The following is a 17,559-nucleotide window of genomic DNA, read 5'->3' as shown; positions in this document are numbered from 1 at the left end:
TTTTTAAATTACCTCCTTTGTCAAAATTAGAAAAGAGTTAAATTAATTTGATTTTTCTACCGTACTGTTATTATCTTATTAAAATGTATCCACTTTTTCTGGGAACCTAAACGAAAATGATATTTGACATTAATCTTTTTAATACGTTTTAGCAGTTTGCGTGTATTTAATATTTTCTTGACGTTATGCGAAAGAGTAAAAACCGTGGCAATTATAAAATAGCTCTATGCCGCTATATAAACAAACCCTACTCTATTACTTATAATAAGACACTGTGGTGCACTGAAAAGCACAGCATGGTGCGAATGTTTACTTTTATGGTTCCAAAATCTATAGCGATGACGGAAGGAAGGACTGACACACTACCAGCAGCGTTATATTATAGATATATATATATATATATATATATATATATATATATATATATATATATATATATATATATATATATATATATATATATATATATATATATATATATATATATATATATATATATATATATATATATATATATATATATATATATATATATATATTAATACAATAAATAGTATGGTTATACATATTGTTCATTCTCAACGGCAACCGTGAAATCAGTTTTACAATGACAATAACTGTATGGTATTCAATAATACTAATACCAACATATAATAAGATTTCATGCGAACAGTAATACTTAAAGTAAAATCTTTTATTTTATGTTAAAAAGAAAGAAAAAACAAGCTACTTTTAAATAAGTCAAACATTTATACTTTCTCGTATGCAGAGTAAAGAGGAAATATTGTAATCGTGCTTGATAAATGAACACTTTTTTTGACAGTTTTCGCCGTTTTACACCTTTTACTGTATCGTTTTGGAAAGGAAACGGATGCATTGAAATCGAGCAAAGAAACCAAAGAGAGATTTTTACATATTGTTAGGTCTTACCTTCTTCTGGAACGAACTAGATTTTTCAATTTTGTTCATGTCTTTCGTGTGTATATAAACTCGATAGCATTATTAACCGTTTCAATTGACTTTTTCAGGTGACGAAATTTCAAATATACGTTTTATATCAAATTTGTGGTTTTCTATAAGTTTTTCCCAGTAACCAGAATAGGTACCTTTAAACTTCTAGAATGTACTAGAATGAAAATTAAGTTTCATTAACAGGTATTGCATTAATCACGCGGGTTTCTTTTAACTAATGGAAAACAGAAGTATAAAAGTTTTAAGACAAGTCCAATTTTTTAAATAAACTCAGCAAAATTCGTTTAAAAATTTAAATGTGGATGCAGAAAAGAAAATTTGAATTTATGGTACGCGTTCTATTCAATGCAAGTGATCAAAAAGGCAAGGCATCTTACAAATCACTCGGGTTGTTATGCTTTAAATAAGCAGTTTCAACTTTGCTAAAACATCCGTTAATTAAGATCCTCCAGTTAAAAAAATTAGAGTGCATGTCAGTCTTTAAAAGTTATTTTTGGCGTTAAATTAGAGGGTGAAGGAGGGGGGAGTTACCCGTCTCTGTACGATAATAATGATGCCCCCCCCCCATAATAATTAAATAAGAATAGAAATATTAATAATAATTATAACTATTGTCTGAAATTTATATTCAGTCGCATCGTTAGAAAAAATTAAGTTTTGCACACCTAAGCTAAAACTTTGAAAAATGTGTTTCGCTTCCAGTTGACAGCACCTGTGTTGAAAGAGGAAATTCAATTTCATGTTTTTATTTCTTACAATTTTAAAACGCTGTATGCCTCATTGAATATCTTTTTATAGAAATATTCTTATACAAGCAATATACCGGGCTTATAGCTTACTGATTATTAGATCTATATATTTATAGTTCAGATCTTATATCTCTTTGCTTAGTTAACTAGAAAAGGTTAATTATTATCTTTAATATTTATCAGTGCATGGTAAGTTAGTTTAAACGTTGTATTTTTTTTTCATTTTTAACGAAAGAAAAACAATCATACACATAATTAATTTAATTGAATACATTTATTACTAGTAAATATAGTAGTTTACTGAAAAGACATCACTAATAATATATTTGATATTGTTTAGTCTACTTTCATTAAAGCAGCTTAAATATAATTTAATATTTATTTTACTTGTATAGCTATACTAATTGTATCACTTACAAAAATATTACATATATTTACCCCCTCCTCCCATATAGCCCCTCCCTGAAATCTAAAACTGTTCCTATATTGAAGTAGCAATAATAAAAATAAAAGCTATTGAGATTCCGATTTCAATTACTACACGTAAACTTTTTTAAATAAGCTAATTCATTCTACTTCAGTCGTTGACCACTTCCTCACTATTTATTTCCCTGTAGGCCTAGTTTAAAAAACTCTTAAATTTGTTTAAAAACCACACGTGGAGCTGCGTTATGTGTCACGATTGTATAAATAAATTATAAAAAATAATAATTATTGTAAAAAAAAATGAATAAAAGCATTTTATTCTAAAATATGTAACATTAAATAATTTTAAGATTTAAAAAAAAATTCATAATGTTCTTTTTTAAATTGCAACTTTAAAAAAAAATCTTTTTACTAATTCTTTAATAATGGAGTCGACTCCAAATAAGACTTAAAATATGGTATAACTCTATAGTTAGACTGCGATCTCTAACAGACAATGTATTTGACCCTCTATGGTCTATAGTCGACTCGCAGTCAAAAAACCAATCAGCAGTGATAACTTTTTTTTCAGTGTTCCTCTGGCGATCAGCACTTTTATTGTTGGATTTTATTAATGTCTAATTAGATTGAAACTAAGATATTATTATTTTGTCATTTGATAATTTTAATGTACTTTGAAGCTTTAGAAAATTTTTACATCGAGATTCACGGTTTGCGAAAAATCCAGAAAAAAAGAAACACACGTACAAGAATTGTAGACAAAATAAAAGCTTATAAAAATCTAACCTATTTACATTTTAGCTTTTTAACTTCAAATATCCACGAAAAAGCAAAATTTACGTGCGCTCAGATAAGGAAAGTACATTCATGTTTACCTGAATTATTTTAAAAACAAAATGTATTCATTTTAGTACTTACAACCAATACTTTTAAACATTTTAAAACGTTATTTTCAGATGCTTTGCAGATTCTAAGTTTAAATTCGATGATGGATTTTGAATATGACAGTTCTCAAACTGTTCTAAAAAACACAGAAAAACTTCTGTTGGATAATATTTTTTTGGATTTTACTGTCAAGGTTGACGACGTTTCTCTGCAATGTCACCGTATTTTTCTGGCAGCGTCGTCACATTTCTTCAGAGCACTTTTAATGACAGACATGAAGGAGGCTAAAGAGGGTTGTGTAACGATCAATGGGATTTCTCTTAAAACATTTCAACACATTTTAAAGTCAATGTATACTGGAAAAGTTCCTCTGACGAAAGATAATTTTATAGATATATGGCAGGCAGCGGATCAACTACAGATAGACTTCATTGTTGCACACTGTGAGGATTTCGCTGCTAAAGCCATTTCCGTTGAAAACTTTGAAAGCGTTGTGAATACAGCTAAAGCTTTTAAATCGGAAAAAGTGTTGAATGCTTCAAAATCTTTTATGTTAAATAACTTTGGCATACTTATGAACGACAAGTCTATAATGGAGCTCGAAGTTACAGATTTCAATGAATTGATTGATTCTCGGGATCTAAAAGTAGAAAACGAAGACTGGGTTATACAAACAGTGCTAAAGTGGGTTGAGTATGTGCCAGAAGGAAAATGCAGTGCTGAATATGAAGACGTTTACACTGACATAAAAGATAATACAACAAATTGTTCTAATAATGAATCTGACAAAAGTCTTAACGCAGTCCATAAACAAACGTTGAATAAAATAAATCACAGAACTCAAGCCTTGACAAAATTATTGAAGTCTGTGAGGACGTGTCTTGTAAGTACACCACTTCTGAAACATTTGCTAAAACATCGATTGATAATCAACAACACTGAAGCTAGAGATATTTTGATTGATGCTGTATTGTATAAGACAACACATTATAACCACGGACAATGGCGAACAAGTGCCATACATCGAGCTTCGAGTGAATGGGAACACTACGGTGTTTTATATGTAATAAACAAAAAATTTAATTGCATAAATGCATGCGAAGAAAAGATTTACACATGTGTAAGCTCTAGCGATATACCTCTGGACGTAACTTTAGTTGTGTTCGACTCTTATCTATACGCTAGTGGTGTTAAAGACGTCTCTCAAACAAACAGCTGTCTGTATGTTTTTTGTAGAAATGTTTGGAACAAAATCACTGAGATACCAGGACGGCAGTTAATTTTAGTGCCATATGAACAGTGTATCTTTATTCTTAGTAAATGTTCTAGTGAAATATATCGATTATACCCTAAAAACAGTAAGCTAAAAGTTGAAGAATTCACAAAGCTTCCAGACACAATCAAAGTACAACAAGCTGTACATTATCAGAGAATGATTCTGATTTTCAGTTCTGTTACCGTCAACGGTGAAGAGAAAACTGCAGTTCATCAGCTGGACACTCTAACAAAGAAATTAACAGAATTAGAACAATTAAATGGACCAGCTGAACAGATAATAAGTTTCAGTGATGACAACAATACTTTTTTGCTACAAACAGTAGGAGATTTGTGGAGCATAAACTTTTCAGCTGAAAAAGTCACATTCTTATTATTGGGAAGATTATGGACTGTTAGGAGAAATTTGTACGGTGCAATGACATACAGGAAAACATTGACTGTCGTAGGTTCTGACCCAACAAAAGAGCCTGCTGAACAAAAACGGCTGTATACGTTTAAAGATTACTTTAACATCATAAATCACTGGGGGGCGGATGAACCATGTTCAAATTTTATACCAGTTACACTACCGAAAGATGAAATGGTGTCTCTCAAAAATTAATTACAAAGTCGTGCTATTGCAATTTGTAAAAGTGTTGGCAGAACGTTTGGGGCTTTTTTGGTGGTGGTTATACAGCCTTTTTGTTTCATTACTTTCCAAAGATTTACTTAGTAATTTGTGCACTGGATGCAAATGGAGTAAATTAATAGCTCTCTGAATAAGTGGAATTAAAATAACCAATAATGCTTTATTTAGATGCAGGGCCACTTAACTAACTTTTATATTTATATATAATACAAACACTTTTAAAGAATCACACGTTGTGATTATTCTTTTATTCAGTACCTTTAATAAAAGTATAAGGCTAATTTAAAAAAAGAACAACCTGACCGATCAATATAATCTAAATAATCTAAGTAGGTTTTGGTGTGTTTCGTTGTTTTTTAAATTTCTTTTTTTTTTGGTTGTTAGTTTAAAATACATATATACGGGCCTACTGCAATGCTGGTAGTATTTCAAAATTGTTTTAACTCTTATTGTTAATAATTGAAAACATCCTTTAAATGTTAGCACTAGTAATTACTTTTATTATTAGAATGTATAGAGTAGGTCCGGTAGGTAAATGACACGAATCAGAGAGTGAATAAATTGTAGTGCAGATTGGTGATACCGAATAAAAATGTAAAATTGATGAAGTGGGTGGGTCACACCCCAAAATAGCGCATCGGGTGACATCTGACATAGTGTCAACTGTTACAAAATAACGATTTTATTTTTGATATTTTAAATCAATTATACTTTGATACTTTTAATTTACCGTTCAATAAAGTTAACACTGCGTATTTGTTTAAATACCAAAAGCCTTGTGTTATACTGCTTAATATTTATATTTCACTTTCAAACATAAGTTATTTTTAAATGCTGTAAATATTTGTGCGAAAAAAGCAATGAATATTTCTCTTTGGAATAAAATAAGAGATACGGCTTCTTAGTTTTGGTAACTATTACAATGAACAAATAGGGATACATGTCATGAACACTAAAGAATTAAAAGTTATAGCGCAATTAAAAACAAATTCAGCAGGTATAAGAATTGTTTTATTTTTCGTCCTTTAGCGTGTGAATCAAAACAAAATTGTTCCACCTTCCAAGATAGTGATAATGCTTTTTGTTTAAATTATAGTACCTACATAAGTTAATTGTAATGTTGTTGACATACGTTGTTTCGGTACACGGGTCTTCGACTACAGGCGTTTTCACTTTAGGTGGTTGACCATCTGCGCTTTGTTCACAGCGTAATTTTAACCATAGGTGGTTGATCATGTTCGCTTTGTTCACAGCGTAATTTTAACCATAGGTGGTTGACCATATGCGCTTTGTTCACAGCGTAATTTTAACCATAGGTGGTTGACCATATGCGCTTTGTTCACAGCGTAATTTTGACCATAGGTGGTTGACCATATGCGCTTTGTTCACAGCGTAATTTTGACCATAGGTGGTTGACCATGTGCGCTTTGTTCACAGCGTAATTTTGACCATAGGTGGTTGACCATGTGCGCTTTGTTCACAGCGTAATTTTGACCATCGATGGTTGACCATATGTAATTTGTCCACAGCGTGGCTTTGACCATAAGTGGTTTGATCACATTTTGTTTGACCGCTGGTCCTTTGTTCATAGCTGGCTTTGATTTATAGGCTTTTTATTTATTGTTCATGGGAGGGGTTCAAACATTATTCCATATGTATACAATCCTATATATATATATATATTTTTTATATATATATATATATATATATATATATATATATATATATATTTATATATATGTATAGGGGTCATGGGACGGGTTATAACCCCCCTAACCCCCCTTGCCTACGCTACTGATCATAGGTGATTTGACCGCAGGTGATATCACCATAGGTAATGTTTTTACCACGGATGTTTTGTCTAGAGTGGAGACTTGTTCACAAGCGTTTTGCCCAAATTTGAAAATGATTAACTTAAACTAGTTTAACAAGTTGCGTAATTATATTTTAAGGTTGATTATCTATATATATTAAAACAAAGTGGGGGATAACAGTCAAGCTTTTTATTACACCTGAAATAAATCGGATATTTTCGGGAAAAGAATTTTGTTTTGGTTAGGAGCAGGGTTAGGCATTTGGAGAAGATAATGATGAAAAAAGGATATGAATTGGTATAATATGTTTTTTTTTGTAGTTTGGTAATTGAGAAGAGGTAGTTGATTAGGGTGCTAATGACCGGGTAGGGGCATGGGTAGGTAACGTCATTTACAATGATAAAACCTGTCACGATTCAGATAAAATAAAGGTTGGATTTTAATTATATGCTGATTTTAGGCTAGGTGTTAATATTTCTGACAATTATGTGCATATTTTTTAACATTTTATCGTACTGGCGGATTTTATTTTTGTAGCAGGGTTAAGGTGGGTAACCAGTAACGGCTGGCAACTCGAACCCCCCCCCTTCCCCCCCCCCCCCCCCCGATTTGCTTGACCTGACTGAACGAACATCACGGGAACTTGTTTAAATTATTCTAGAAAATAAAATTTATGTTCTGACTAAAAAATATTGGAATCTGTCGTAAAATAGAAACAGTAAATCAGTTTTTGTGTTTTGTCAATGTATGATGTAATGTTAAGCGGTCTTCCTAACTGTGCAGTGCCGTAGATTATATGTTTGCCTTGTTTTAACCGTGATATGGTGCTGACAAATTCCCTCTACTTCAATTATGAATAACTTTTGTATTGTAAACTTAGTTAAAAATGTGAATCAGAAATCGGCTTTTTGTCAAAGTTGGCTAAAAAGACCTTACCCGTCACCGTGACCCATTTTCGATAATTTTTTTCCTCATTTGTAGTTAACTTAGTAAAGCTTTATTATATTTTATTCGCATACGTTTTCTATATAATCAATAGGTTTTTGTAAGAAATGGAGGTATCAAAAAGGTCTTCGGCTATACAGAGAAGTTGTTCGGGTCATAATGAAGAAAGGATCAAAGACAGTTAAGACTTTACTTTTTAGTCCGCCGGATAAAAAAATAGCTATATAAAACTTAAAAAATTGCTGGAAAGATTTCTCAACTCTTTCAATTAAACCTCAATTCCCCTGGACTAAATGTACACACAAGAGAGTCTAAACGAAAAATGAAGACAACAAATATAAAAACATGATTACGTTTATTATTTTAATGAAGCATCGCCGATAGTTCTTGTTATGCCAGTCCTTACAATGGCTAGACCCTTTTTTTAGACATAGCTAGGTGTGGAGATAGATCTTAGTAGATTGACGATTGTTGGAATTTTCAATATATTCTTTTCTTCGTAAATTGTAAATGATAAACAGAAATAAAAGTGTTTTCGTGGGCGCAGACATAACAGGAACTTACCGCGAGTAATTACTACTTATGGGGACGTACATTTTAACATTGTTTGTCTAGATGGAGTAAGGTGTATCAGACCTATTTATTGGCTTATCTGGTCACGGAGTTTTAAGACACGGGACGAAAAAAGTGTTAACTTGACAATTATGATTGCTCGTTGAGCTAAACATGTTGCGACCAGAAAGGTTATACATTTATATTTAATGGCTGTATAAACACTAACATTAGTGCTGAACAAATTGTCTTTATATCCTTTGGTACTTCTTTGTCATGCTCATGTTACTATTTAGGTCCCTATGCAAGTAAGAAGTACAGTTTTGTAAAAAAAAAATCTTAATTATCCTGCCTTTCTCTTTGATAATCACGCAGTAACGTCATGTTTTTTTTAGTTCCAGTTTACAATAAAGATGCTTAGAAACAAAAATTAACAGTTTCCGAGTTGAAGTTTTTATTCAATTATTTTTTTTCCTTAGTGGGTACTGCTTAGCCACCTTTACCCTTCATATATAATATGCTGTGTATGTATAATGGTTTTACAATTTCTTATATTTTGTATTATTTAAAAAAAATTAAGTACCGTTACGCTTTGCAAGTGTTTGCTATGTTGTGTTAAAAACTATAATAATACTCTTACATCATACTGTTCCGATATTTTAAGTATGTATATTTTAATTATATATTATGAGGGTTGTTACCAGGGTTAGTGAAGTAAAACCAAGTGGTTTTCTGTTTAAAGTCTGACTCTGATGTTTATCGAATTTGTCTAACCTACCGTGATAATGAGGAAAGACAGGTGGTGTGTAGATGTATTTTAAGAATGATGTGCTGTTGGTGTTTTGAGTGTAGCATTAGGTAGTGCTCTTTTATTTTTCTATAACATTTTATAAACAAGCATTCATATCGCCATAAATACAAGTAATCTAGACAACTTTATTTAAAAGCATGGGGAATCTTTTAAGAGTCAAAGCATTTAGCGAGGACGAATAATTGCACTTGCTATAAGGCATAAGATAAGGCTTATAAGTATGTCAAGAACCTCTCGTTCTTGTACTTGCTAGCTAATATATTTCAAACCAAATGTTGCTTTCTTTTTAATCTAATTGGTAAAAAATAAAAAAAAACAGACAAATTACTTCCACTATAGTTAATTTATTCAAACTGGCATACTACGGCAATGATAGACTATAATATTCATATAATATTGATACCCCAGGCCTAGTGGTATTCAATTTGATTCTATTATAAGTAAAAAAAAACTTTTGAGTACTCTTTGTATTACAAACTGAATAACTGAAAACACAATAATAATTACTTAATAAACAAACAATGCACAACTGAATATAAAAACGAAAACCATCCATTAAAACAGGTAACACAAGTATTATGGTAAATACACTTTATTTAAAATCAAAACCGTACATTAAGAACTGCTTAGAGTTGTTGCATAGTTTAAATAAACCGGGAGTGATCTCCCCTAAACTTTCTCGAATATTCTTATATAAAACAACAAGGGATGGGAACTCGGGATATAGTTATGATTTTTAATCCATTTTAAATACATAAACTTTTTAAAATAAAATAGAATCTCATAGAAAAAAGTATTGCACACCAAGCGAAGGCCGAATAAAGATGTTTATAATGGTGCGCAATATTATTAGTACTTTAAAAATTTACATTAGTTTTATTGAAATCGGAAGTAGCTTAAATTACTACTTCCGGTCAACGGAAATTACTCAAAATTTAACAGAAGGTAGAGAATTAGATCTTTTACTCACATGTGAAATTTCATTTATCTATCTGAGATAGTACTCAAGTTATAGGCTTTTGAAAAATTCAAAGTAGAAAAAGTACCACTTCCGGTTATCGGAAATCGCTCAAAAGTTAATACGGATATACGATTTTGATAAAGTACTTATATATGAAATTTCATCAACCTAGATGTAACGGTACTCAAGTTATCGTGTTTACACACACACAGACACACACACAGACACACAGACATACGGACAAGATTGCAAAATTATGTTTTTCCGTATCAGTGAGGTGTGAAACGTCGAGAATTGTAAAAATCTCGATTTTTTTTTTGCACGATTACAATACTTTCTCTATACTACGTATATACGAGAAAGTAAAAAGTATGAAATGCTCTAACCTGTTTAAAAGGTTAAAAGTATATAAATTCCTTTTTTGATGTACATTACAAGTAGATGGTAGATATGAATAATATAAATGCGAGTATAATGCTCATCTAGTTATTTAGAAACACATTAAATAGTTTTAAGTGTTGTTGAAAATTTAAAAAATGTAAATAATTGAATAATATAATTTCAATAATCCTGTTGCTATACCTTTTTTTTTAAATTGATGTTTGCTTAAATGGATGCTAACTATTATTTATATATCACATTCAATCATTTTGCTTTTATAAATATTAGCTTATATTTAAGTCGGGATAAAATATTATAATATATTGTAGTTTTTGAGGAATACAAGTACACTTTTTGAAGTTTCATTAAACCTAAAATTAGGGAGACAAAAGCATAAATAGCTTTAGATATACAATGCCTAACATGCTACAAAAGTAACAAACAATCGATAAATAGATTGGTTGCAGTCGACACGTTTAATTTTCATTTCAAGTGATTCAGTAGTTCTTACTTTAGTAAAAGAGTTGTAAATTGTCTCTATATAATATAATACCTAATCTATACACCTGTATCCACAAAAAATATTATAGATAAATAGCACACAAAGATATATTACAAAGTAGATCAGATAAATTTCCAACAAGGTTTAATTCTCCCATGTCCCCCATAATCATTCTAGTAGAGAAAGTTTATTAATTTATCAATAAATTAGTTTTCTTTTTTTCAAAACTATTGGCCAAAATGTATATTCAGTGGCATCTTAAAAAAAACGACCTTTGCACACCTAAGCTAAAACTCTAGAAAAAAAAAATGTGTTACTTCCATTTGACAGCACCCGTGTTGAATGAGGAATTAAATTTCATGTTTTTATTTCTTACAATTTTTAAACGCAATAGGCCTCATTAAGTATCTTTTTATACAAATATTCTTATAGAAGCAATATACAGTGCATATAGCTTACTGACTGCTATATAATTATAGTTCACATCTTATCTATTTGCATAATTAACATTAAGGGTTAATTATTATATTTAATATTTATCACTGCATGGTAAGTTACAGTTCAAACGGTTTTTTTCACTTTTAACGATAGAAAAACAATTATACACATAAATAAATTAGTTTAATAAATGTATAACAAGTTAATATAGTAGTTTATGAAAAACAGATTAAAAGTAATTTATTTAAAATTATTTAGTCTACTATTATGGAAGCTGCTAAAAATATAAACTAATAATTATTTTACTTTTATAGATTTACCAAATGTTTCACTTAAATAAATATTACATACATCTCCCCCCTCCTCCCTTATAGCGACTCCCTGAATTCTAAAACTGTTCCTATATTGAAGTAGCAATAATAAAAAAAAACGCTATTGAAATTCCCTTTTCAGTTTCTACACGTAAACTGTTTAAAATTAGTAAATTTTACTCAAGTCGTTGATCACTTCCTCGCCTGCCCTTACATTTAGGCCTAGTTAGATGTATTTTATCAAAATTTAATGTCAAGGCCTTTATAAATAAAATTAATTAAAACATAAATATTGTAAAAAAACCCAGAGTATATATGTTTTTGTTTTAAATAGGCAATAGAAAATACGAAAAAAAAAACAAATATAAATAATACGGTATAATAATAATCTTTTATTGGCACTAAAGTTTTTAAAATTCAACAATAAAACGAATTTGCTTTTATCAATAAAAGTTTTTCCTTTTAATATATGTTAGATATTAAATAAGCAACAAATAATGATGTCTTCCCTTTTATTGTTTGAATTTAGTATTGTCTAATTAGGTTAAAAATGATATATTCTTACCTTGTCATTTAATAGTATGGTATCTGAAAATTTTAATCAACATCGCTGCTTTAGAAAATGGTTATAATCGAAATTCACGGATTGCAATAAATCCACAAAAATAAAAATAAACACACATACAAGCATTGTAAAAAAAAATGAAATCGTAAACAATTTGACCTATTTACATTTTCCAGACGTTCGTTTAAAAAATAAAATAACTTGAAAATAGCCATTGGCCATTTTATAAACTCTTCTCCAGTACTAATGAAAAAGCAATCTATATTTGCGCTTAGATAATGAAAATACATTCATGTTTACCTGTATTAATTTAAAACAAGTTATTTACTTTAGTACTTACAGGTAGTACATTTTAAAATTGTAATCTATACTTGCAGATGCTTTGCAGTTTCTAAGTTTTTATTTAATTCAATGATGGATTTTGAATATGACAGTTCTCAAACTGTTCTGAAAAACACAGAAAAACTTCTGTTGGATAATATATTTTTGGATTTTACTGTCAAGGTTGATGACGTTTCTTTGCCATGTCACCGTATTTTTCTGGCAGCGTCGTCACATTTCTTCAGAGCACTTTTAATGACAGACATGAAGGAGGCTAAAGAGGGTTGTGTAACGATCAATGGGATTTCTCTTAAAACATTTCAACACATTTTGAAGTCAATGTATACTGGTAAGGTACCCTTGACGAAAGAGAATTTTATAGACATCTGGTATGCTGCGGATCAACTACAGATAGACTTCATAGTTACACACTGTGAGGATTTCGCTACAAAGGCCATTTCCGTTGAAAACATTGAAAGCGTTGTGAATACAGCTAAAGCTTTTAAATCTGAAAAAGTGTTGAATGTTTCAAAATCTTTTATGTTAAATAACTTTGGCATACTTATGAACGACAAGCCTATAATGGAGCTCGAATTTAAAGATTTCAATGAATTGATTGATTCTCGGGATCTAAAAGTAGAAAACGAAGACTGGGTCATACAAACAGTGTTAAAGTGGGTAGAGTACGGACTTGAAGAAAAATGCAGTGGCGACTATGAAGACGTTTACACTGACATAAAAGATAACACTAGAAATAGTTCCAATGATGAATCTGGTAAAAGTCTTCATGCCTCCAATAAACAAATGTTGAATAAAATAAGTTACAGAACTCAAGCCTTGACAACATTATTGAAGTCTGTAAGGACGTGTTTTGTAAGTACGCCAGTTCTGAAACATTTGCTAAAACATCGATTGATAATCAACAACACTGAAGCTAGAGATATTTTGATTGATGCTGTATTGTATAAGACAACCCATTATAACCACGGACAATGGCGAACAAGTGCCATACATCGAGCTTTTAGTAAATCGGAGCATTACGGTGTTGAGTATAGTATAGGAAATGGAACACTTCATTACATACATGCATTGGAAGATAAGCTTTACAAATGTGTAAGCTGTAGCGATATACCTCTGGACGTAACATTAGTTGTGTTCGACTCTTATCTGTATGCCAGTGGTGTTTGTAACGTTTACCTATCCACCAGCCAGATAGAAGGTGAACGTCCCCGGATTCTTTTTTCGGGGTTATATGCAAATGACTTACAGCCTAAATGAATGAACACTAACTCAACAACACACTAGGGCTCGAATTCGATGTCTAGGGAAAACTAGTGATACTATTGAAGTTAACACTCATCCAATCTGCATACAACCTTTAATAAGCGAACACAGTTGTGGCAGAACACAAGGTTAAACTAGATAAAATATTTAATTTATAAAATATCAAAACCCAACTTACAAAGCGTAAGAAAAAACACTATCACAGATTTCAACACTGTATAAAAATAGCCACAGGTCACACAACACTGCTATAGCTTCAAGAATCACTTGGCGACAAGTAATATTATACTAGAAGACTAAAACAACTTAAGAAAGCATAGCACACTCAGGACTTAAGTTCTCTCACGTTCAAATGGCCAGAATCTATTGCCGGACAAAATGGACGGCCTGGTCTCAATGGACCGTTTGATCAAGGTAGACTGCCTCGTGTTGCGTGTGTGCGATCCAGATAAAGACTTATGCAACAGGGGAGGTTATCCTCAACTCATGTAGCCATTGGTTGGGATGGTCATCTGATCAGAATTAATCAATCAGATCTTGATGGAAAATTTCTGGGTCCTAGACACCCTTAATAAGACAGTGGAAAAACCCCGGTAGTTGCACCATCAGTCCATATAAGGTATTATACAATGTCAAAATAAAACATTACTTGACCTAAGTAGGTCACATCCCCTCCCTTTTTGGAAGTGACAGATAGGTTCCACAAAAACATACATAAGGAACCAATCTGGCAATGAAAAAAAAAAATGTTTTACAAATGTAGGCAATCAAAATCATAATACCAGATGAAAATATCCCTGAACATAAAAGGGAAGTAACTCAAACTTTTACAATTGGTGAAAGGGGAGTAACCCTTCAAAAGGTAATTATACATCAAAATCCCTCAGAAAAGGGTATTACAATTTTTCCATGTGGATATTAAAAGTGGTAAACCCGCCAGGGTAAGACCTTTATTTCAATGACTAGCTACAATATCAATTGAGTCATATGAGACATATTATTATAAAAGATTACATATAATCAAAACCCACCTTTAATTAAGGTTCACCTGAAAATAAACAAAATTTGTAACAGGATTGACATTTTGAAAAATTCAAAACTCATACCACTCATTTTCATGTGAGTGTCACCCAAACACAACTCCTGTGTATGGTCTTAATGAACCACAAAACATGTCACATGATCAATGTGTGCAATAAGATTTTACATCCTTGACAAACAATCAGCCACAACATTATCACTACCCTTAATGTGTGAAATTTCCAGATTAAAATTTTGGAAATATAAACACCATCTCAATATTCTTTGATTTGTCTGTCCTAACTTAGAGGTAAATTTCAGGGGATCATGGTCAGAAAACACTCTGACTGGATTGGTTGAAGAAGTGACATAGACTTCAAAATGTTGTAATGACAAAACCAAAGCTAAAGCTTCTTTTTCAATAGTAGAGTAATTCGTTTGGTTCTCATTTAACTTCCTGGAAAAAAAAGCAATGGGATGGTCAATCCCCATGTTGTCTTCTTGAAATAGGACTGAGCCAATGGCTAAGTTGCTAGCATCAATGGCAAGTTTAAAGGGCTTGCTGAAATCTGGTGCAGCCATAACAGGAGCATTAGATAAAAATGACTTAATGGTTAAAAAAGCTTCATGACATTTATTTGACCATTGAAACTCAACACCCTTTTTCAATAATGCAGTAAGAGGTTCAGCAATAGCTGAAAAGTTTTGACAGAACCGCCTATAGTAACCAGCCATCCCAAGGAACTTTTTGATTTCTTTACAATTTTTGGGAGGAGGTAACCTTACAATAGCATCTACTTTAGCTTCAATGGGCCGAACTTGGTTCGTTCCCACTTGATAACCCAAATAGGTAATTGAACCTTTACAGAAATCACTTTTATGCAAGATTACAGTAAAATTCACTTCAGACAATTTTCTAAAAAGGTTAGTCAACTGAACAATATGTTCTTCAAAAGTATTAGAAAATACAACTATATCATCTATGTAGGCCTCACATCGGTCTATGTCAGCAATGACAGAGTTAATGACCCTCTGGAAAGTTTGACCAGCATTTCGCATACCAAAGGGCATACGTTTGTATCTATAAAAACCATTAGGGGTTACAAAAGCAGATATTTCTTTTGCACGGTCAGATAAGGGGATTTGCCAGTATCCTGAAAGTAAATCAATTTTGGAAATTATCTTAGCTTGACCAACTTTATCAATAACGTCTTCTATTCGAGGTAATGGATAGGAATCAGCTTTGGTGAGCGCATTTACCTTCCTAAAGTCGGTCACAAACCTGAAAGATCCACCGTCTTTCGGGACTAGGAGACATGGGGAACTCCAGTTGTTGAAACTGGGCTCAATGATATCATTCTTGAGCATATAATCAATTTCATCTTTTATCAAAACAGCTTTTTCCGGGTTAACTCTATAGGGGTGTTGTTTGATGGGTTTTGCGTCACCTACGTCTACATCATGAGGTGGAACCTTCGCTTCTTTGGGGACATCCCCAAAAATAGAGGGAAATGTCTCAAATAACTGAGACAATCTATGGCTTTCCTCTGTGGACAAATGCATAAGGTGGACATTCAAATTATCTAAAAAGGAAGAATTTACCAATTTTGGGGGTTTCAATTTATCATGTATCACATCATCAGAAACATTTGAACATACAGGTAAAGTAATTTTAGCTGTGGAATGAAAATTGTTACAATTATCATAATACTTTTTCAGTGAGTTAACATGATACACTGTCTGTTTCTTTCTTCTGTCGGGCGTATTGACAACATAGTTCAAATCACTTAATTTTGAATGCACAGTAAAGGGTCCACAATATCTCAAGGATAACGCATTGTTCAGATTAGGCACTAGCACAAGAACTTTGTCGCCTGGATTGAATGTTCGTTTACGAGAACTCTTATCATACAGTCCTTTCATTCTCACTTGGGCCTTTCTTAAGTTCTTGTGAGCCATTTCGCACACGGCTTTCAGTCGAACGTGAAAATCGTCAAAGTTTTCCACAGGATGATCGCTGGTACCTGTCCAACGTTCGTGGATCAGCTTCAGGGGACCACGGACAGAATGTCCAAACACAAGTTGAAAAGGAGAGTAGCCTAAAGAGTCCTGGACACAGTCCCTCGCGGCGAAAATAATCCAAGGAACAGTCTCATCCCATTGGGTGTTACTATTAGCGAATGTTCTTAGCATGGTTTTGAGGGTTTGGTGGAACCTCTCAAGTACGCCTTGAGACTGAGGGTGGTAGGCTGAGCTGGTGATGTGGGTAACGCCTAGCTTGGCTAGCGCTTCCTGAAAATGGTGACTGGTGAAGTTGCTGCCTTGATCTGTTTGCACGATTCTAGGTAATCCAAAGGTAGTGAAGAACCGGGTCATGGCTCTGACTACAGTCTTTGCCTTAATGTTCCGTAAGGGGAACGCCTCGGGAAAACGGGTACTTGAACACATAAAGGTAAGTAGGTACTCGTTGCCCGCCTTGGTTTTAGGCAAGGGACCTACACAGTCCATGACGATTTTAGAAAAGGGTTCTTCTAATACAGGAATCGGACTCAAAGGGGCCTTAGGAATTTTCTGGTTTGGCTTTCCGGCCAACTGACAGTTTGTGCAACTTTTGCAGTAACGCGACACATCATTTCTCATTTTGGGCCAAAAGAACAGTTCTTTGATCTTCGCCGTCGTTTTAGTGACTCCTGGGTGCGCTGACATTGGATGGTCA

General features: G+C 32.4%; 1 protein-coding gene across 1 annotated transcript; it reads left to right on the top strand.

Moving 5' to 3' along the window:
* Positions 1 to 1,752: 1,752 nt before the first annotated feature.
* On the top strand, positions 1,753 to 5,663 carry LOC131947039 (uncharacterized). Its single transcript, XM_059308123.1, has 2 exons — positions 1,753 to 1,910; positions 3,104 to 5,663. Exon 2 carries the CDS (start codon positions 3,133 to 3,135, stop codon positions 4,909 to 4,911), a length of 1,779 nt encoding a protein of 592 aa, XP_059164106.1. The 5' UTR covers positions 1,753 to 1,910; positions 3,104 to 3,132; the 3' UTR covers positions 4,912 to 5,663.
* The last annotated feature ends 11,896 nt before the right edge of the window (positions 5,664 to 17,559 follow it).

The sequence above is a fragment of the Physella acuta genome, unplaced genomic scaffold (genome assembly GCF_028476545.2).
Source record: "Physella acuta isolate Inbredline_101_S28 unplaced genomic scaffold, ASM2847654v3 ptg000580l, whole genome shotgun sequence".
NCBI lineage: Eukaryota > Metazoa > Mollusca > Gastropoda > Physidae > Physella > Physella acuta.
This window is presented reverse-complemented; position numbering and strand designations above follow the sequence as displayed.

What these genes read in the sequence shown, in the direction of transcription:
- LOC131947039 (XM_059308123.1), top strand. Translation starts at nt 3,133, where the DNA reads ATGATGGATTTTGAATATGACAGTTCTCAAACTGTTCTAAAAAACACA.